This window comes from Leptonychotes weddellii, chromosome 16 (assembly GCF_054177405.1).
Source record: "Leptonychotes weddellii isolate Sample4059 chromosome 16, ASM5417740v2, whole genome shotgun sequence".
NCBI lineage: Eukaryota > Metazoa > Chordata > Mammalia > Carnivora > Phocidae > Leptonychotes > Leptonychotes weddellii.
In genome coordinates, this window is record NC_138384.1 from 17,234,694 (window position 1) to 17,255,470 (window position 20,777).

Genomic DNA, 20,777 nt, shown 5'->3' on the forward strand with positions numbered 1-20,777 from the left:
GAGCCAGTGTCCTCCCTCCCCCCTCTCCCCCCTCCCACGCCAGGGCCGCGGAGCTAGCGTAGCGTCCGCAGAGGAGTGGAGTTGGGGGGAGGATGATCCCATTACGGAGATCCACCCGGTGGACTCAGAACTCCCTGGGATGGTCCCCGACACTATCCCTATCCCACAGGCCCTAATCTTCCAGAGGCACAAGACGCAACAGAGTCCCGAAGGAGCGGGCTAGCCGTTGGCGCACGCCGGGGCAAATGCATCCAACATCTTAGAGGCCACACGTCTGCCAGAGAGGCGACTACCCCGTCACGCCACAGGCGTGGGCAGCCAGGGATGCGGCTCCCGCGTTAGTTTGAGCGTGTAGCTGCGCAGGCGCGGACACTGCGTGCGGAAGGCGTGCAGCACAGAGGGTCGTACCACGCAGAAGCAGTGTACTTCACGCAGGCCCGCGCAGCGCGCCGCCAGCAACTCTAGCGCGGCGTCCAGCTCAGCTGAGGCAGCGGCGCGCACCTCGAGCGCGCGCAAGGTTGCGGCGTAGTGGCGCGCTGCAAAGCACACCGGGCCTACCGTGTCCCCAGAGAGGCTGAGGCGTAGCGCAGCCACCGGCACGGCAGGCTGCAGGACGCGCGTCACGCTCTCTGCAGGCAGCGCTGGCTCCAGCTCCAGCTCCACGGCCAGTCCTGGGTGGCGGCGGCGCACCGCGGCCCAGGCTTCCTCGGGCAGGGGTGGCGCGCGTGCGTCCTCGGGGCACGCGCACCGTAGGGCCAGGAGAGCGAAAGGCGCGCGGTCCGGCGCCGCTAGCACCTGGAGGGCAGTGCCCGACAGGCTGGCTAGGTGCAGGCCGAGGGCGCGCAGGCGCGGGCAGGCTTCTAGTAGCTGGAGCACGGAGTCGGGCCTCACGCTGCCCACCAGCGTACAGTTGTCCAGGAAAAGGCTGCGGAGCTCGGGGCAGCCGCGTGCCGCCTGCAGCACCAGCGCGTCGTCCAGTGTAAAAGGCAAGCGCCGAAGGTCGAGGTGGCGCAGCGCGCAGGCGGCCCGGCAGACGGCGTGCACGGCGTCCAGGATGTCGCGGCCTGCGTCGAAGAGCGGCTTTTCTCCGCAGCACTCCAGGCGCAGGCTTCGAAGCCCCGGGGTGCGGCCCGCCAGTGCGGTCAGCAACTCAGTGGCCGCCCGGCGGCTTGGCTCCCTCGACGGCTCAAATTCCAGCCGTAGGTTGTGAACGTGGTCCAGGCTGGCAGTCAGATATGGTAGCAGCGTGCCTTCTCGCTCACAGTCGCAACTTCTGGTTAGAACCGTGAAGAAAAGGCATTGGCCGCGAGAAGCCTCTGCCCATCCCTTAGCCTGGAGTACAGCTACCATAGCCACTTTCTGACACCCTACACATGTACCTCCCAGTCCTGATCATACCAGGTTGCCCCCAAATAGCCGCTGATACTAGGAGGGAACTCCCACCCTATTCCTTTGGAAGACGAACGATGCGTCTGCCTCGAGCTGAAGCCCTGGCAGGGAGAGCCAATGATATTTTAGGAACTGAGCTTTCTCAGAGGTCTCTAAGGAGGCGGGGCGTGGCCTCTAGACTGTCAGGTTCCCATTCTGCCTCTGCCACTACTTAGCTGAGTGACCTGTAGGAACTAATTAAATCTCTCTGCCTCAATTTCCTATCTGTGAGACAATTCTACCTATCTACCACATAAGGTTTTCGTGAGGATTAAATTAATATATGTAAGGTACTTAGAACACCGGTTGGTACATAGTAGGCGGTCAATAAATGTCAGTAATGATTATGCTTTTAAATCCAACCCCCGATTCCATGGAGAAAGGGAGAAGGTGGGAGGGCGTCAGGAGAGTGAGGAGCCCGCTCACCTGATGGTCGTGTCGCGCCACACGACGCTGCACGCGGCAGCAACAGCCCAGGCTCTGCAGACCCTGGCGGCAGCAACACGGTCCCGCAGGGGCAGGTGGCGAAAGATGAGCACCAGCACCTCCTCTGGCAGTTGCTCTCCGGGCTCGGCCATGGCCCTGCGCGGGGTGGGAGCTCTGCCGCTTCCAGAAGCTCTTGTCTGGAGAGAGAGGGGCGTCTCTGGGCTCCAGAAAGCCAAAATGTTGACGGGACCACCGGGGCCTATATGTGGAAAGGCTTGTGGCCCAGAACTTGCTACAAAATTTGCAGAGCCCAGTGCAAAATGAAAATGTGGGACTCTTTGCTGAAAATATTATTAATAATTTCAAGACCGTGACAGCAAAACATTTAAGCAAATTATTAAACCAAGCATGAGGCCCTGCTCCACTTACTGCACAGGTCTCAGACCCATGATCGGCCCTAGTTGCTGAAAGATTTCTGATTCTCCTTTACACTACGTTCTCACTTGTTGAACAAATCTGCATTTTATGATATACTAGAAGGAATGCAACCCACGACCTGTGTGCGAGGTTGATAAAGCCGAATATTCGGGTTTGGAAAATGCTATCGGATCTTTCTCCTGGCCACTAAAGTTCTCCCTGGGGAAGGTGGAGGGCGGCTGCACCTGCCGTGACTTGGGACAATCCTGTCCTCCCTTCCTCCCCCCACCCCCCAGCTCAGAGAGCTTCCTGCCTTCCTATACACTCAGAGCCACCAGGACCACCCAGACTAGTCTTCCAGACATCTTCTAGAACTGCTTTCTTCCCAACTTCTACTCTGAGTTCCAGGTTAGGACTGGACCCAAGCCTCGCCTCAAGGGCTATTGAAATGAGGGTTTCTCAGACGGCGGGGGGTATCAGAATCACCCGGACACTTGTTCACAATACAGATTCTACCGCCCCACCTACTAAATCAGGCTCTTCGGAAAAAGTCGGGCCCAGGAATCTGAATTTCAACAAGTGCCAGTTGACTTCACAGGTCCCGAGTTGAGAGCCCGCGTCCCAGCCAAGCCAGTCACTAGAGAGTGACGACTGGGTTAATAGGGCGGGGGCACTGGAGAAGACTTTTAATTGGCGGGGACCACCAGCCAATCAGGAAGCAGGGGCGCGGGTGGGGCACTGCCGAATCTGCTCCGAGAGGGGAGGCTCCTTCCTTTCCTCCACCTCACTGGGGAGACGTCCCGGGTGCTTCCAAAGAAAGGCCGGCTGAGCGGAGAAAAGCTTCGGGTTCTGAGGCCTGAGGAGCCCTGGGTTCAAGTTTCAGTCCTGACTCTGGATCAGTCCAGGCTCAGGTTGGGCAGTTTCGGTTCAGCTGGGATTCTGCAGACCCATTGCGGAGCGCGGCCTTTATTGGAAAGTGTGCGTCCTCTTCAAAGTTGCCCATTTTATTTTAGGGTGCTTGAAGGTTTTCCTACACAACGTTTCACACCACTTGCCAGTTTTCTATTTCCCCATATTTTCCAGGCTAACGATCCCTTGCTGCAATTTGCACCTCATATATCCTGGGGCTTCAGATACCCGCGGCCAGGCTTGAACTTGGACCCACCGGCACCCCGTTTTGAGTGTCAGGGAGTTGGAGAGGCCAGAGATCGAGCTCAAACCCTCCCCACCCAGACGTCATAGAAAATTCTGGTGTCCAGGGGTCCCTCTTTGTTGATCCGTCCGCTCCCTGCTTGAGAAAGCGGGGCAGCTCTCACCCTGGGGCCCCCCGGGCTCCTAAGAGCCGAAAGCGCCCGAAGTGTTTTACCGTGGGCAGTTCTTCGTGCCGTCTAACCTCGGGCGCCAATGTCTTACCTGCTCAACGGACCAGGTGGGCTTTGCCCAGGGGCTGGGGACTGGCGGCGGAGGACAGTGGGCGGGAAGAAACGGCTGGGAGCATTGGGGGCGGGACGCCGGGGCTGACTGGGCTGCTCGGGCTGGGGCACCGCCCCTGCGCTTCGCGCACACCCGGAAGCGTCCTAGTCCAGTGGAGCCCGGCGGGCGTGGGAATCCGGGCTGGGCCAAGGCCGCCAGGTTAGTGCAGAGGGTGGGTGGGCTTCCCGGTGCCGGCAGGAGCAGAGGCGGATCCTGGCTCAGGAGCGTGGGCGAGGCGCGGTCGTCACCCGCGGCTGCCCGGGCCAGTTGGTGGCGGCGGCCTGGTGGGCTGTTTCCGTGAGAGGCGACAGAGAGCCTATGGACGTTGGCACTCGCAGGTTCCTTGTCCCAGCTGAGGTCTTTGGAGGGGGTGTCCGATTCCTGCTGGTGGGAGGGCGGGGCGGGGCTGGTTCTGAAAGTGTCTGTGAGCAGACCTGTTCCCGCCCCAGCCAGGTGAACATGAGAAACCCCAGCATGAGGGTGGACACAACTGGAGTCTGGGGAGCTTCCCTCGAGAGCTCGGGAGCGGGCCAGCTGAGTAGGGGGCGCTCCAGGGTGGATGCAGTCCTAGAGGGGCCACGGCCGCGGGCCATTGGCGGCCACCCGGCCGGAGGCGGGGCTGCCCGGGGACAGTTAGGCTGTATTAACGGGGCGCGGCGCCTGTCTGGCCCCTGGTGGTAGGGCCCTATTTTCTTGAGTCGGTACCCGCTAGTCGCTCACAGTCTCAGCCAAGAGTCCCGAAGGACCCATTCGGGTCCCACCCTCAGAGAGGCGGACTGCCGGTGGGTGAGGCGCGGGGCTTCCCGAGGAGGGGCTTCTGTAGAAGGACACGTAGGAAGGAGTTCCCCAGCGGACCACGCGAGCCAAGGGTCCCGGTCCTGTTATCTGACCCTCTCGACCTCCAGCCTCGCAGACCTGTTTGACTTCTCCCATTTGTCCACTAGTGAGTGTGATGGAGCATCCCCTCTTCCTCCAGAATTCCAGTGCCCGCCCTGACAGTCCCAATAGGCAGACTCTGACCCCGTCCTGCCCTCACTTCCACCCCTGAGGCCGATCACATTCATGGGGTCAGCACCCTCAAGTCAGGGGGCTAAGAAGACATGGAAGAGGAAATGTTTCAGGACAGGTTCCCACACTCTCCTACCCTCTGGGCCATTGCCTTTGGGCTCCTAACTTGTCTCACTTGCCTTGTACCGCTCTTGGTCCCACTTATCACCTCTAGAGTCTTACTCCATTTATGTTTTATTTTTTGCTTCAATTTTATGTAATACAAAGGACATATGTCAACTTTCCATAAAGTAGAATGTTGCTAAATACAGTGAAAATAAAAATCTCCCCTCCCCCCACTCTCTTCCTCAACCCTCTGCAGAGGTAAACAATGCTAGCTAGCTTTCTGTTAATTTCCAGACTACTGCTTTCGGTAAATACACAAGTATTAATATGTTTTCTACCAAAAAGTTATGGGGGGGCGCTCAAAAGGCATGTCCTCTGTGCTCAGACAGAGGGTGGGACGGACCGTCACCTGAAACCATTTCTCTTGCCAGGTCTGGGTGATACTGGGGGGCCGCTGCCCAGTTACTGTTCCGGCTTTGGCTCTCAGGTTAGGGTGTGGGGGCAGATCTGAAATGCAGCCTCTGCTTTAGCTCAGGATCCCTACTCCTTCCCCACAAAGGTACAAGGCTGTGGTGCTGGTTCCCTCTGGCAGCAATCCCCCCCTCCCTGTCCCTCAAGTGAATGGATGCCAGCTGGGGCCACCCTATCTGTTCTGCCCAGAGCAGTGACATCCAGGGTGCTCACAGCTAGGGCTCAGCAGCCCCTCCTAGCCTACTGTATATAAATGCTGGAGATCAGAGGTAAAGAAGTGTGACTGGTGGGGCAGTAGGTGGGGTCTTGAGCCAATGTTTCTAGGACAAGGATGGGATGTTGCCTCAGGTGAGGTGGGGAGGAAGAGGCAGGGCAGTTCTCCATCTGCAGCCTCATGGGGCAGTAACTGGGAGGCAATTAAACTGAGGAGGGTCAATGAAGTGGTTTCCTGGCTGGGAATTTTGCCCTCTCCCCGACCCCTGGTCTAGGGCTAGGATTTTGTCAGAAGATAGATGGAGGAGATACAAGCACAGGGAGGAAATCTGTAATAGAACAATTTGAGTTGCATAAGACAAGAGCACAGCTCCAAGGACTTTAGAACAAAAAGGAATGATTTAACTCACATAACTGGAAAGTTCAGGGTGCAGATAGAGCCAGGGCCATAGTATGGTTAGGCATACACCTCCTCATCTCTTGGCTCTGTATCCTTCTGTGTCAGTTTTATTCTCAGCCTGGCTCTTTCTAGGCAGCGGCTGAGGAATCCTATCCTTTCTTCCAGCTCAGTCTAGTGGGTCTCTCTTATTGGTCCAGCCACAGTTGCAGGCTAATTCTGATTGGTCCAACCTAAATCTTATGCCCAACTCTGAACTAATCACTTTAGAAAGGGGAGTGGAATATGCAGGTTTGGCCCGCCTATTTCACTTGCGCACACCTGGAATTAGGGAGTGGAGTTAGCGCTCCTAACAGGCACATGGATTGAGAAGAGGGAAGACCCCAAAGGTCAGTCAGCAGTGGGAGAGGGAACCTGGGCAGGTGAAAACTACAGTTGTCCTTTGCAATGAAGCCAGGAGGTATATAATAGGAATGCAGGTGAGAAAACCTAATGGGGGCTGTTGTCCCAAAGGGATCGTGGGAGCTCAAGTTTAAGCTGAAGGCATACCAGGATATGGGTTCCGTTGGCTGTGGGGAATGGGCACCATCCAGGATAAGGATGTCTCCTGTCAGCTTTGAAAGAGAGACATCCTGGCCCGAAGAGGGGGCAGAACTTCTCTGCCACCACTGCAGGATAGTACCTCCCTTTTTCTGCCACTGTGACCCTGGGCTTTCTCAGAGAAGATAGTGGAGAAACAGTCCTCACTGCAAGTCTGGGCTGAGCTGGGCTGGGCTGGGCTGTGCAGATTCAGAAGCACAGGGGGCTGCCTGTAAGATGATGAACTTCCCCTCACAATTGTGCCAGCTGGGTGGGGACAGCTGAGCCACGCAGGACTGGACTGTTGTCTCCAGGGCTGGGTTGGGGGTTATCTGGATGCCTATCTGCGTCTCCAGGAGGCAAGATGGCGACTGGGCCAAATGGGCTCGACGAGTGGGTGGGCAGCGCATACCTGTTTGTGGAGTCCTCGCTGGACAAGGTGGTCCTATCTGATGCCTATGCTCACGCCCAGCAGAAGGTTCCGGTGTACAGGGCTCTGCGGAATGCACTGACAGGTGTGTGGGTGGGCGGGTACTTGGGGGGGGGGGAGCTTGGGCCTTTTGTGGGCGGGACCAGGGGCTGAGGCCCCACCTCCTCAACTCTGTGGGCCTGCGCTTAACCAGCAGGTTGTAGAAAAGATTTGACGGCGAGGGGGGAGGAGAGGAGAAGGATGTCTGGTTTCATAGGCTCTGTCTTCTCTGTTTACGCAAGTGTGCCCTTGGGTGTAGACGTGTGTCCCCGTGTCTGTGTATGATCTACCTATGTATACACTAACGCCCCCACCTCCGCTTGATGCCCGCCCCCAGACCAGCCAGCTCACTGCTTTCTACTAATCACGCCTTTCTCTCTTTTCCTCTCTCACTGCAGCACTCCTTGCCCAAGACCCCTCCCCAGTACCTACCTTTCGGGGGGGGGGCCCTTTCCTATCTCAGGGCAGAGGCCACAGGAAGCTGAAACGTGTTGGGGGATCCGCCTCCTTCCTGGGCAGCGGGAGCCACAGTTGGTAGAGGCCGAAGACCTGAGACCTCTTGTTCCTCTGCTGCCCCGCGGGCCGCCTACCCAGACGGCTTAGCTGCCCTGGGCACACGCCCCTCTCTGTACTGCAAAGCCTCTCGCCACGTCCCTTTTGCCTACCCTCATTTGGGGCTTCAAGGATGGGGCTGGGGTGGCACCCACTCCGTCTTAGGGTGCTCCCTGTGGTAGGTTCTGGCCTTCATTTTGGATTGTTGCTGTGTGCATCCCAATTTTGTTTCCCAGCTGGGAGCTAGGGTCAGGGAGGGAGTCTGCGTGGGCTTCACTCCACTATGGCCGCTTGGAGAACGGCCCCGCATGGGGACCGCCTGTCGCCTGACTGTCCGCCTCCTCAGAGAGTGGCGGGAGCCCGGACGAGCTGCAGATGCTCAAGATCCACCGCAGCGAGCCGCAGCTGATTGTGCAGTTACGTTTCTGCGGGCGCCAGTCCTGCAGCCGCTTTCTCCGCGCTTACCGCGAGGGGTCGCTGCGCGCCGCGCTGCAGGGGTGCTTGGGGGCGGCTCTCGCCCTGCCCTCGGTGCCGCTGCAACTGGAGCTGCGCGCCGGCGCGGAGCGGCTGGACACCTTGCTGACGGATGAGGAGCGCTGTTTGAGTTGCATCTTCGCCCAGAAGGTGCGGCTGGGCTGGGGCCGGGTTGGGGTGGGGCGGGGATCCGCGGCTAAGACGCCCACCGACGCCGCACTCCCCTCCCTAGCCTGACCGGCTCCGGGACGAGGAACTCTCGGAGTTGGAGGACGCACTCCGGAATCTGACATGTGGCTCGGGGAGCCAGGGTGGCGACATGGAGGTCGTTCCAGCGCCCTCGCAGTCCCTGGCCACCTCTCTCTCAGAGGAGAAGCCACCACCGCCGCTGCCGTCTGGCCAGACTTTTCTGTTCCAGGGTCAGCCCATAGGTGAGGCGCACGCAGAGTCGAGGCGGGGTCCTCAGGAAGATGGAGTTTGGGGAGGGGCAGGGTCTGGGCCGGGTAGTCGCTGGGCGGGAATGGAGGGGTACGGGTCTTGGTCTCCCCGAGCTCACTCTGCTTCCCACTCCCCTCCCCCCCCCGCCCCGCAGTGAACCGGCCGCTGAGCTTGCAGGACCAACAGACGTTCGCGCGCTCAGTGGGTCTCAAATGGCGCAAAGTGGGGCGCTCCCTACAGCGAGGCTGTCGTGCGCTGCGGGACCCGGCGCTCGACTCACTGGCCTATGAGTATGAGCGCGAAGGGCTGTACGAGCAGGCCTTCCAGCTGCTGCGGCGCTTTGTGCAGGCCGAAGGCCGCCGCGCCACGCTGCAGCGCCTGGTAGAAGCCCTTGAGGAGAACGAGCTCACCAGCCTGGCAGAGGACTTGCTGGGCCTCGCGAATTCCGATGGCAGTCTGGCCTAACCTGAGTACCAGAAAAAGGGGGGATCGGCCAGTTGCCCAGCAGCGTTTGGAGCACCCGGATGACCCTAGGGTCCCTTCTGCTGCTATTGCGGAGCTCCTGTCCATCCACGGGACTCTGAGACCACACTGATAACCCCACTTAGCCCAGCTGTTGGAGCTGCTGGGTAGTGTTGATGGCTTTCTCCAGGAATTGGGCAAGCACCCACCATTCCTGTTGCGGTGCCATTGGGGATTTGGCCTCAGATACTGTGATATGGACAAAGTGCATGGGTGACCTGCTCCAGCGGTCTGCCCACCCCAAATGAGGGGCTTCTGGCCAGCCCTTACCTCTTCACTCATTGAACAACTAACTCATTAAGCACTTGCTGTGTCCTAGCCATCATCCCGGGCGCTGCAAATACTGTGGTGAGCAAGATACACGAAACCTGCCTGCCCCCAGTTCATACTCAGTGTTGGACTGCAGATTTTAAGCAACAGCAATAAAATATTACCCGTTCTTTTAATGTGAAAAATACAAAAAGTTGTGGGTGCTCTGAGCACGGGCCTAACCCAGGTTAGGCTTCCAGGGAGAGCTATGAGGGTGGCAGGTTGAGGGAATGGCAACATTCTGGACATAGCCAGTCTTGGGTGAGGTCTTGAGGAAAGTTAGAAGAACAGAGGATGTTAGAAGAACAGAAAATTTGGAGTGGCTGGATCTAGGGGTAGTGGGTGGGTTTGCAAAGAGAGCTTTTGGTGAGTGTGGGAGGCAGATAGCTCAGGGTCTGGTAAGCCATTTTACAGATTTTGGGTTTTACACTGAGGCCAGTGAGAAGCATTTAGAGAGTGTGGGGAGTTAAGGTGGGGAGGCTGGTGAGGAGGGAGAAGAAGAGGGAGAGGTGGAGGGAGGGAGGGTAGGGGTGGAGGCCCAGGCTAGGGCAGTGGCAGCAGAGATGGAGGGAAGGGATGAACACTGCGAACTGTTTAGGATGAAAGGTAACAGGCCTAGTGACACTGGATGAGGAGTGAGAGTGCAGGAGGACCTCAGAGTTTCTGCCTTTTTCAGTCCGATGGAGGGCGGGGCTGCCTGCTTAATCGAGGGGGCCCTCAATCTCCAGAACAACTCTCTGCCCACTGGGATCCCAGATCAAACCCTTTACTCACTGGCCGACTTCAGGAATCCCTCCAGCTGAATCATCCCTGCCAGTCCAATCTGGCCTGCAGTGACACAGGCTTGGTTATTTCTACCTGTAGGAGGCTATGCTGGACTATGCAGGTGTGGGGTACTAGGGCCCAGGGGGCCCAGAGGTACCTCTGGGGAGACAGACTGAAGTGCTCCCCTGTGAAGTTAAAGCAGAGAGGGTTGGCCCCTGTCCTGTATCCTAGTGGATAGATGCGGAGAGGGTCAAGGGAGGACAGAGCAAAGAGTCCCAGACTGAATTCCAGAAGACCTAGGGCAATGCTCTACATTTCTCCCTGTATATTGCTGGACAAGTCACTTAACTCCCTAAGGGGCAGTGTCCCCATCTGCATGAGCAATGAGAGCTGCTACCAGAGTTGTGAGAATTGAATCTTGTGGGTCCGTGTGTGTTTGCTGGGGTGGGAGGGAGGCATGGCAGAACCAGGAGTAAGGAGGCAGCCATATGTCCCGGGCCATTTATGATTATAGGTCCTGCCTGGTTGAACCTGGGCTGCTGGTGAGCTGAGGAGAGGTGCTTCCAAGGTTAGCCTGGGATGGTGGCCAAGTAGATGCCTAAGACGCTCAGCCTCGGGGATTTGGGACCCGCCAGCCCTGGGCTCCTGCCAGCCCAGGCCCTGCCTCACTCCGGAGAGGTGGGGGTGCGGAGATTAACCAGAGAGGCTAATGTTTCTTCCTACCCCCACCAAAAGGCAGAGTTGGGGAGTTTGAGCCCACACCGAAACCAGAACCCACCGCCTCCGGCCTTCCCAGAGAGAGCTGCCCGTGGGGATCCCTCTCAGAGATTAGTCTTCACTAGGAGACAGCGCTCCCCGCGGCGCCGGGGCGGAGCTGAGCTCCAGATGTCCAGGCGCGCACAGCTGGAGGGTCACGTGGCAGCGGCCCCGGTCCCCCCCCCCCTTCCTGCCAACGCTGCATTTGGCCCAAGCCCCGTCCATGGCTGCCCTTGGGACCCTGCGCTGAGCCCCGGAGGCCCTGGCGTCCGGGGCTGCGCCGCTCCCAAGGGACAAGCGTGAGTGTCGGGATCCCAAGGACCGACGTGGTGGGTAGGGAGGGGGTAGAAGGGATTCGGCTTCAGCGCGGGAAGGGCGGGCGGGGAACGGGGCCCGAGCTCGGCGTCTCCAGGCCTTAGGGAACCGTCCGGCGCTGAGGGGGGTGGGGATTGGCCACTAGGAGAAACTTCCAGCCTCTTCAGGGTACCCAACCCAGTGTGTGGGGGTGTGCCACGGCCCAGAGCAGGAGAACGCCGGAGGGGGATGAATGGCCGGTAGCGGAGACCCTCGGCGTTTGGCCTCCGCCCCCTCCCCTCGGGGAGACCGAGGCCGGGAACTCCTCCCGGCCAATGGCTTCCGCGTCGCGAGCCCCTGACTGAGTTTTTCTGCAGGGGGCGCGGGCGCCAGCCACGCGGACATGAGGCGGAGGCTGCGCCTCCGCGGCGACGCGTCGCTCACGCTGCTCCTCGGCGCCGCCCTCGGCCTCCTTCTCTACGCACAGCGCGAGGGCGCGGCCCCGACGACAAGCGCCCCGCGAACGCAAGGGAAGGCAGCGCCAGGGCCCACTCCGGGACTCCGCGTCTTCCAGGCGCCGGACGCAGGCGCAGCCCCGGCCCCGGCCCCGCTGGCCTATGAAGGGGACACACCGGCGCCGCCCACACCCACGGGGCCCTTTGACTTTGGCCGCTACCTGCGCGCCAAGGACCAGCGGCGCTTCCCCCTGCTCATTAATCAGCCGCACAAGTGCCGAGGAGATGGCGCACCTGAAGGTGGACCCGACTTGCTCATCGCCGTCAAGTCAGTGGCGGCGGACTTCGAGCGGCGCCAAGCCGTGCGCCAGACGTGGGGTGCTGAGGGTCGCGTGCAGGGGGCGCTCGTGCGCCGCGTGTTCTTGCTGGGCGTGCCCAGGGGCGCGGGTACAGACGGGGCAGACGCGGAGGGGGAGGGCACGCGAACCCACTGGCCTGCCCTGCTGCGTGCTGAGAGCCGCGCGTACGCGGACATCCTGCTCTGGGCTTTCGACGACACTTTCTTCAACCTAACGCTCAAGGAGATCCACTTTCTCGCCTGGGCCTCGGCCTACTGCCCCGACGTGCGCTTCGTTTTTAAGGGCGATGCAGACGTGTTCGTGCACGTGGGGAACCTGCTGGAGTTCCTGGGGCCGCGGGACCCGGCGCAGGACCTGCTTGCGGGCGATGTGATCGTGCAGGCTCGGCCAATCCGTGCGCGGACCAGTAAATACTACATCCCTGAGGCGGTGTACGGCCTGCCCGCCTACCCGGCCTATGCAGGTGGTGGTGGCTTTGTGCTTTCGGGGGTCACGCTGCGTCGCCTAGCTGGCGCCTGCGCGCAAGTTGAGCTTTTCCCCATTGACGACGTCTTTCTGGGCATGTGTCTACAGCGCCTTCGGCTCACACCCGAGCCCCACCCTGCTTTCCGCACCTTTGGCATCCCCCGGCCGTCAGCGGCGCCGCACCTGCGCACCTTTGACCCCTGCTTTTACCGGGAGCTGGTTGTAGTACACGGGCTCTCGGCCGCCGACATCTGGCTCATGTGGCGCCTACTGAACGGGCCCCAAGGGCTAGCCTGTGCCCGTCCGTGGCCTGTCGCTGCTGGCTCTTTCCAGTGGGGCCCCTAGCCACCTTCATGGCCCCAAGCTCCCCTCACTCAGACCCAGGATGATTATCGCCGTGTATGTAGTTCTTTCCCAGAGACGGAAGATTTCAAAAATCTAGCCCATATCACCAGAAGTCGGCCTCCACAGGTCCCCAGGGAATTAAGACTGAACTTGGCTCCTGCTGGCCTACCTTATTCGGAGCTGATCCAGAACCACCTGGATGGTAGCCCTTTGAGACAGCCAGGGCTGAGGCCTTAGAGCACCAGGCTCTGCCAAACAGGTAGACATGTTTGGCCCTCCTACTACCAAGTAGGTTTTTGGGGGTTGGGGATGGGTGGTCGCAGAGGCTCATGGAATCTGACCATACTCCTTGATTTGGAAGTCCTAGAGTGATGCAAATGCAGGTCTCTCCCAAGGCTGGAGGAGGTGTGGGGTCCTGGAACTGGCAGGCACTTTGTTACAACTCAATCTGAAGTTAGGCATTTTGCTTCCCACCTGCCCATCCAAATTGGATTTTCAGCCCTGTACTGATCTTTAGATCTTCTTCTGAGGTCTCCTTCCCGAAACCAACCCCTCCTGGGCCCTGGTCTGGCTGCAACACCAGGGATGGAGGCACACAGGGACAAACAAGTGCATGGTCTTACCTAGAGTCTTTCCTCACCACATAAGAATTTACACACACACAACAATGCCAGTCTCCTACTAGAGGCTGTGCTGCCCCACTCAGAAGAGCCAAGAACCTAAGATGACTCCACCATAAAATTTCCCATATCTTTCACCCACTTTCTTAAAAATCAACACCTCCATGCTTATTTTAGCACAAACATCCCAGCAACAGCACATGGTGAGCAGCTGCTGAGGGCATAGGTCTTTATTGGAGGGGTATGGGCAGGGCATGAAGAACGTGGGGATAGTCCTGGCTGCCCCTACAGGGGGATGTGTGTGGGGGGGTCTCTGGCCAGGCCACAGTCCAAATGGGAAGACACCAGTCAGTCACAAAATTATGGGAACGCCACATAAGCCTGGCTATAAGCCCAGGAACCACCTAGGAGCCTAGGGCAGGTCCCCTGCACATTCATTGTTAAACTCTACAGGATGAGGCTGTACATGAGTTAATTACAAAAGAGTCATATTTACAAAAATCTGTACACACATTTGAAAAACTCACAAAATTGTCATCTATGTATCACAAGTTGCTAGACCAAAATATTAAAAATGGGATAAAATTATACATTTCTCTTCTCAATTCTTTTCAAAAGGATTATTTTTAAAGCACATATGCTACTTTCCTTAGCAAGACCCATGAAAAGACTGAGCAGCCCAGCCTTCCTTGAGCCCCCAGAGGCCTTGAGCCATGAATGGGCCCGGCCAGGGGACATTGCCCAGGGTTGGGGCAAGAGAGCCAGCCCACAGTGCAGAACAGAATGCTGAAACAATAAAAGGAGGAAGATGTCTTTGGCTAAAACTTTGGCATTAAATAAAAGAGGCAAACAGGATGGAAACATGCAGCCTGCCAGCCAGGTTGGGGCAGAGCAGGGGCACAGGTGACCTTGAAGGCTGGCTCCAAGAGGGGTAGGAACCAGGCCTGGGCACATACCTGGATGGTAAAAAGCTGTGTTTCAATGAGTTGGGCGTGCCTACTGGGCCTGGTAGGGAGCGCGTGCAAAGAAGGAACAGGGAAAGGCAGGTGGGCCACCTTGGCCACAGCCAGCTCATCAAGTAACTAAAGTGGATGTAGTGCAAAAGTCGCAACCAAGTACTATGGACATGCTACCTGCTTGCCTTAAGGGTCACGTGGCAATGATGGGCCAAAGGCCGGACCTCGTCCTCGTCCTGGGTGCCTGTGTCCTCAGCCACCAGAAAGAGTCCCAACTTTTTCCAATGCGTGTGGAACAGGAGAGACAGAACTCTGCCTCCGTATGTGTTAGTCGAGGTCGCCTGGGTCCAGGTATCAAGGCTCAGAGTTTGTGCTTCTCTTTGCAGTCTGTGTCCTCTGTTGGCACCAGCAGGCTGAGGACGGACAGAGGAATATTTGGGCCTCTCACCCCATGGCAGAGCACCCAGTCTGAGCCCCACCTCAGAACATCACAACAGCCTTTCAACACTGGCAAGGTGTCCAAGAAAACCCACAGGGTGGCACATGGAGGCCCGCTGAATAGGATGCAATGCACAGCTCCACGGGGCAGAGGGGCATGGGTGGTGATGTCCTTAGGGGAGCTCCGCTGTTCTCAGGTGGGTACCAGGCCTGGGGGGGCCATACAGGGTCACCGAGGCAATATGGTTATTCTGCATGACCTGGTGTGAGAAGCGGACAATGAATCAAAGGGGAGGAGTAGAAGGGATGCAGGCATGGTAGGCAATCAGATCCATAAAAACCACCAGTACTAGGGCTGTGACTGCAGACAAGGGATTTGGGGCAGCTCCTGTGCACAAAGGATGGATGTTGTGTGTGCAACACACCTGCACACAGGGCTGGGCTGATCCCTCAACATCCCCCAACTCATGCTAGGAGTCATCCTGGCCCAACAACTGCCTGCTCTTCATGGGATAAACTTCACTATACCTATTTATCCAGTCCTTCTGGAACTGCTAGGGGCCTAGTGAAGGTGTAGCATCCAAAAGGGAGAAGAGGGACAGCCCATTCTTCTCCCAAGCCAGTGGGGCCTCTATAGCCACTCACCCATAGCACATTCTTTCATATGGCATTCAAAGATCCCCAACACTCCCATGCTGAGCCCCATGTGCTCCCTGGGGTTTCCTTTCCTACCATATTTACGTTTTCACATATGTGGGATCCCTGTTACCTCTCATCTTGTTGGATAAGTCTACTGCTTTAGCCTCCATGACCTCGAATTTCCCCAACATAGTTTCTGTACTCTTACTGTTCAATGCGGGCAGGTCAGATTCTTAGCAGACAGGGCTACTGGGGAAGGATTAACTCACCGAGCAGGGCTGTTAAGCCCTCCCCAACCTTCCTCCATCACTTGCCTGTCCCTGCCATGGCCACCGGCCCCTCAACCCCCAGGGCTTACCTCAAAGATCATCCGCTGAAGACCAAAGCAGAATGTAGAGCCAAATGGGTTGGTGTTATTTGGGGAGGAGGACCTGAGGCCAGGGAAGCCAGAATTAGAGGTGTAGACAGAAGCCGAGGCCAGGCAGGGCATCCAGTCCCTTTTGGGATCGGGGCTACTGGCCAGTGGTCTCTCATGGCTGTTTCCAACACAGGCCCTTGAAGTACCAGGGGTAGTGACAAGTATCATTCAAGCTCTGAATCCTACACAGCCCAATGAGGCACAGGAAGTTATTACACAGTTAGATTGGAGTGGCAAGTTAGGAGGGAGGAGCCTCAGGCAGCATGGCAACTGGGTAGGAAGCTGTAGACTACAGCATGTGGCAACTTTAATGGGAAAAAAAGAGCCCAGGACAGTGAAAAGTGCTTCTTTTTCTGAATAACTAGGGGTGAAAGGCCCCCCTACCTGGAGAGGGGAGCTATCCCCAAGGGGGAACCTCTCTGGTGTAGGTAAACATGCAGAATAGCTGGCCCAGTGGTAATGTGCAGGGTGGGGGGCGAGAAGTATATTTGTGGCAACAACAGAAACTTCTGTCATTTCTAAGCCATAGGCACAGCTAGGCTTCCCTAAGTCTTCTGGGCTGTGAGGAGCAGGATGGGGTGGTTGGAAATAGCAACCTCCCACTCACCTATGCAGGACAACAGGCTTCTCCACAGGGTGGCCCAGGAGATCCTGGATGTTGTCCCACTGCAAAAGGGATGGGGGCAGCAAGGGGTTAGCAGGGACCTGATCGTGACCAATGGCTGGCCCAGAAGACATGGGCCCCAGACTGTTGGCAGGCTCACACCCACCTCATTTTGGGGCTACATGAGGTGGGAAAATAGCTCACCTTGCTGTAGGTTGTGCATGTTTCTGTCTGACCATCTGCATTTTCTGAAAAGAGAACACAGAGTGGGTTGGTAGCTGGTCCAGCCCACCTGTGACCCTAGCCTAGGCAGAATCCAGACCTGGCCACCCTGTGCATTGGGGTTGGAGTACAGAGGGAGGACAGATGGGCTATTTCAGAGTTGCTGAATGGAAGAGGGTAGAGACAGCAGTCACAAGGCTGACATGGGAACACCTGGATAATCATGTGTAGGAAACTCTCTCCATCATGGACCAGCGATCCCATGATCATAGGAAAAGACCTTGAGAGCCTCCAGCAGACTACAGGCCAAAAAAAATGCAGCCCCAGAACACAGAGCCCAACCCAGAGGAGCTGAGGCTATGGGCAAAGCAGGTGGGCAAAGGTTCCTGCTACCATTTCTGTTTGGATCACTGTGTCTCTGCATCATGAAAGACTAACTTCAAAACCCTTTTCTTACTCTGAGGATATTCACTACTCACCTTTCTTTATGGCTAGTGGGATCTTGAACTCACAGCGGTGATAACTAGAGAGAGAAGCCAGATGGATAAAGGCTGGGCCCCCTGAGAGGCCTGACCACCCGCGCATCTCAACCCCGCACCCCAGGAAAACACAGAATGAACCCACCCCCGAAGCCCTGCTCTGGGGTCTGAAGACCCTGTCATCTTGGATAAGATACCAGGCTCTCTGAACCTACTTCCCTATTTGTAAAATGGGTACAAATGGAGAGACATAAGGTATTGACACTGTACCAGGAACAGAGCAAACAATCAGGAAATGTTCATTTCCCACGAAACTGTAAGAATTCAGGTACAAATTAGTGAACATTCAAAGCCACAGGCTCTCTTTTACTGGGAATTTTCAACCCAAAGCTCAGTTCTTGGGAGGGGCAGGTACAGGTATACTCACATGTTAAAATTATAATGCCCAGGGTAATTGGTGTGTAGGACAAACTTCTTCACTTTGTGTGTATTTGCATCAAAGAGGATATCCTGGGATAGAAAACAAGGATGTCCAAGTAGTGAAAGTTACTGAGGCTGGGCAAGGGCCTTTCTAAGGGCATGTCCAACTCAAAGATAGCCACTCCACAAGGCGGATGCGTCTGGGCAATAGCCTTCTCCCAAACAACAGTCAAGAGGATAGCTGAGGCCAAGCAGCCTTAACTGGACGTTTTCAGTGAAGGGGGCACCCAATTATCTGCAGGCCCCTCATTCCAAACTTTGTAGCAGCAGGCCCAGCAGATGCATGGGCTACAACTCCTACTGCCTGGGAACTCAAACACATCATGGAGACCTTTCCTAACAAGCACCTGATTATAAACTCTAACTAAGCACAGATTCTGGCTTAAAGGCTGCCAAGAAGATTCAGGGACCACCTGAATTTCCAGCGGCTCAAGGCACGTAACTATTCTGAATGCCATGACTGGCCATTAGGCCCTCTCTATGGGAGTCAGCAACCCCTAGAACCGAAGGTCCAGCCTCTCACCAGGACTCAGACCTGGATTTGATGCTGCCCACCGAACACTTCTTCCTATCCACCATACTCTCCCCAAGTTTCACATCCTGCCAGCCTTCTGGGCCTGTGACCTCAGGGTTACCTCTGACTCCAACCCTACATTACCTACATAAGTCCTATTAGGGTTGGTCCATTTGTTCCATCTTCCTTGTCCCTTATCATCAGTGGCCCTTGAACTAGAGAGGTTCTGCTTACAAAGTGCCATTCCCTCCTGCTACTGTCCTACCCTCAAGAGTTTATGACCCCACTGCTGTTCCCCCACTACTCCTGGCTCCACTTTTTTTTTTTTTTTTTTTGACAGAGAGAGAGAGAGAAGCAGGCTTCCCACCAAGCAGGGAGCCCGACGTGGGGCTCGATCATAGGACCCTGGGATCATGACCTGAGCCGAAGGCAGACGCTGAAGCAACTGAGCCACCCAGGAGCCCTCATTCCCACTGTCTTTGACCCTTTTTTAGTCTCCCTGTTTTGTGACTCCAGAAGAGGCTCCTATGCTCTACAAATGGGTAGATCCCAAACTATGTTACCCGGAATGATTCCCACGGCCTCCACCTGAGCAGCATGTTGCCCTCAATAAAGAAGCCAAGACATACCAGGGACCCAGTGTTTCTGAGCAATCTCAGTGCTAGGGAAGGCCCACTTTAGGGTACCAATGCAAGAGCACTGAGCAAAGCCAGCTGGGGCTAGTTTCCCTGCTGCCAGGCATGGTTACAGCTCCATGTGGACACAAAGGTGTGCCCAGGTGCATGGTCCACCACCACAGAAATGAAACATTTCTCTAAGGAATCACAACTTACCACTCCAAGAGTGAAGTAGTTAAAAAAGTAGTCATTGCACTTGGATGGAACTTGTTTATGAGGGGAAGGAGAATGAATTTTCATCTGTTGGGAAGAAAATAACAACAAATTAAAATCCCAACTCCTTAATACAATTCTCAGATTGACTAAAAGTCTACAAACTGTGTTTTGGGTATAAGATTAAGCTGTTGGGTAAGCAAGAGTGTCACAGTCCCTGCTACTGGTGCTGAACAATGCAGCCAGCTTTGGCTGACCACAGACTGGGCCCTGGTCTCCCAAAAAAAGGCAGGATAATCTGACCAACAGTATCAGGAAAGAACTTTCAATTTAATTCTTTATCAGTTTTAACAGAACAGGTTCTATGGAAAAATAATAAACAATTTATATTTACTTGATATTAAGTTAATATTGATAAAAAAGAAGGACGCCTGGCTGGCTCAGTCGGTAGAGCATGTGACTCTTGATCTCAGGATTGTGAGTTCGAATCCCACCTTGGGGGCAGAGTTTACTTAAAAGGAGACTGCCTATTTGACTTTATAAACACATTTCCCCTACCTTGTCTTCTGACTTATAGAAGACCTTGTGTGGAGAGCCAAGCATGCTAAGAACATCTTGGCAGGAATCACCAAAATATACTGAACGTTCAAATACCCGCATCTTGGCATCTGCTAATAGGCCAGGTCCACAACCTGCAGAGAGTAAGTGAAAGGTGGTCAGGTTCCCACCCAGAGCCTGAAATCCTGCAGCGTCGGGCCAAGGCGGCCCCAGAGAGGCACGCTGCATTATTAGCTCTGGCTGAGAAGCAAGACTGCATAAAAACAGAAATACCAGGTCACAAGGGCTTGCGATGCTACAAGAGATCACTATCTACTTGAAATAATCCCAGAGAGGGGCGCCTGGGTGGCTCAGTCGGTTAAGCATCCAACTCTTGATTTCGGCTCAAGTCATGATCTCAGGGTGGTGAGATTGAGCCCCGAGCTGGGCTCATGCTGGGCGTGGAGCCTGCTTAAGATTCTCTTTTTCCCTCTTCCTCTGCCGCTCTCCCCTGTCTCCCTCTCTGAAAAAACCTAAAACAAACAAACAAACAAAAAAACCAAAAAGAAAAAAAAAAATCCCAGAGACTCATTCAATCCCACAAAAGTGATGTGGAGCTCTGAAAACTTCATTCATTCACTCACCAAATATTTACTTATTGACTACCATGGGCTAGACATGTTAGATGTCTTTGTTAGATATTGAAGAAACATGCTGAGCAAAACAAGTGCAGTCTCTGCCCATATTGGAGCTTATGGTGTGAAGATCCCAATCTGACCCCACCCAGCTGTGGTACAATACACAGCAGCATAGATGCTATGGAAGTATATAATGAGGTGCTATTATCTCTTGCCACTTTCCAGGTCCTGACAAAATACAAGAATTTATGTTAAGAGGGGCTTCTCAATGGTAACCCCCAACCAGAGACTGGACCTCAAGATCACTCTACAGAAAAGCCAAGAGTGAAATATCCGTTAACTCACTCCCTAATTCTATAAACACTGATAGACCCACTAACACTCAAAAATGACAAACCAGAAAAGTGGGAGGATAAGAAAATCCAATTTGCCAAAAGTTTCTTCTTTGGGAAGAATCTTTAAACCCTGACTCTGTCTAATACATTTTGGAAACAGTTCCAGTTACACACACACACATAGCAGATGTGGAATAGCAACAGACACAGCAACTCTGTGGATGGGAAGACAAAGTGTTTTACTTCCCCTACACACACACACACACACACACACGCAAGAACCTGAGGAAGACTGCATTTCCTGGTACATGATAATCACCAACACCTTACTCTACGAAGAGCTTTAT

General features: G+C 55.6%; 4 protein-coding genes across 11 annotated transcripts in view; 2 read left to right on the top strand and 2 right to left on the bottom strand.

Moving 5' to 3' along the window:
* Positions 1-297: 297 nt before the first annotated feature.
* Positions 298-3,780, bottom strand: FBXL8 (F-box and leucine rich repeat protein 8). Of its 3 annotated transcripts, none has more exons than XM_031036951.2 (3): positions 3,685-3,780; positions 1,855-2,051; positions 298-1,273 (listed from the first exon to the last, which is right to left on the bottom strand). In XM_031036951.2, exons 2-3 carry the CDS (start codon positions 2,004-2,006, stop codon positions 298-300), a joined length of 1,128 nt encoding a protein of 375 aa, XP_030892811.2. In that variant the 5' UTR covers positions 2,007-2,051; positions 3,685-3,780. The 3 variants fall into 3 exon arrangements, with proteins under 3 accessions (XP_030892811.2, XP_081662606.1, XP_081662605.1); XM_081806480.1 differs by having other exon boundaries at positions 2,800-3,751; XM_081806479.1 differs by having other exon boundaries at positions 2,796-3,751.
* A 10-nt stretch (positions 3,781-3,790) lies between these two features.
* TRADD (TNFRSF1A associated via death domain) lies at positions 3,791-9,418 on the top strand. Of its 2 annotated transcripts, XM_006741502.3 has the most exons (5): positions 3,791-3,903; positions 6,874-7,032; positions 7,885-8,162; positions 8,245-8,443; positions 8,605-9,418. In XM_006741502.3, the coding sequence occupies exons 2-5, from the start codon at positions 6,882-6,884 to the stop codon at positions 8,913-8,915; spliced, it is 939 nt and encodes a 312-aa protein (XP_006741565.2). In that variant the 5' UTR covers positions 3,791-3,903; positions 6,874-6,881; the 3' UTR covers positions 8,916-9,418. The 2 variants fall into 2 exon arrangements, with proteins under 2 accessions (XP_006741565.2, XP_030892814.1); XM_031036954.2 differs by lacking the exon at positions 3,791-3,903 and having other exon boundaries at positions 7,775-8,162.
* Positions 9,419-9,830: 412 nt separating this feature from the next.
* Positions 9,831-13,930, top strand: B3GNT9 (UDP-GlcNAc:betaGal beta-1,3-N-acetylglucosaminyltransferase 9). Of its 2 annotated transcripts, none has more exons than XM_006741503.3 (2): positions 9,831-11,131; positions 11,474-13,930. In XM_006741503.3, exon 2 carries the CDS (start codon positions 11,500-11,502, stop codon positions 12,718-12,720), a length of 1,221 nt encoding a protein of 406 aa, XP_006741566.2. In that variant the 5' UTR covers positions 9,831-11,131; positions 11,474-11,499; the 3' UTR covers positions 12,721-13,930. The 2 variants fall into 2 exon arrangements, with proteins under 2 accessions (XP_006741566.2, XP_030892833.2); XM_031036973.2 differs by having other exon boundaries at positions 9,831-11,101.
* The window catches only part of PHAF1 (phagophore assembly factor 1), a 29,480-nt gene continuing 22,211 nt past the window's right edge, over positions 13,509-20,777 (bottom strand). For 3 of the 4 annotated variants that reach the window (XM_081806473.1, XM_081806474.1, XM_081806476.1), the window contains 8 exons: positions 19,479-19,612; positions 18,924-19,007; positions 17,524-17,606; positions 17,097-17,140; positions 16,600-16,643; positions 16,399-16,457; positions 15,732-15,804; positions 13,509-14,709 (listed from right to left, as the gene is read on the bottom strand). In XM_081806473.1, the coding sequence (XP_081662599.1) occupies positions 14,470-14,709; positions 15,732-15,804; positions 16,399-16,457; positions 16,600-16,643; positions 17,097-17,140; positions 17,524-17,606; positions 18,924-19,007; positions 19,479-19,612 (761 nt within the window). In that variant the 3' untranslated portion in view covers positions 13,509-14,469. Of the gene's footprint in view, positions 14,995-15,731; positions 15,805-16,398; positions 16,458-16,599; positions 16,644-17,096; positions 17,141-17,523; positions 17,607-18,923; positions 19,008-19,478; positions 19,613-20,777 lie in introns of all 4 variants that reach the window. The other variant, XM_081806475.1, reaches the window with a different exon arrangement.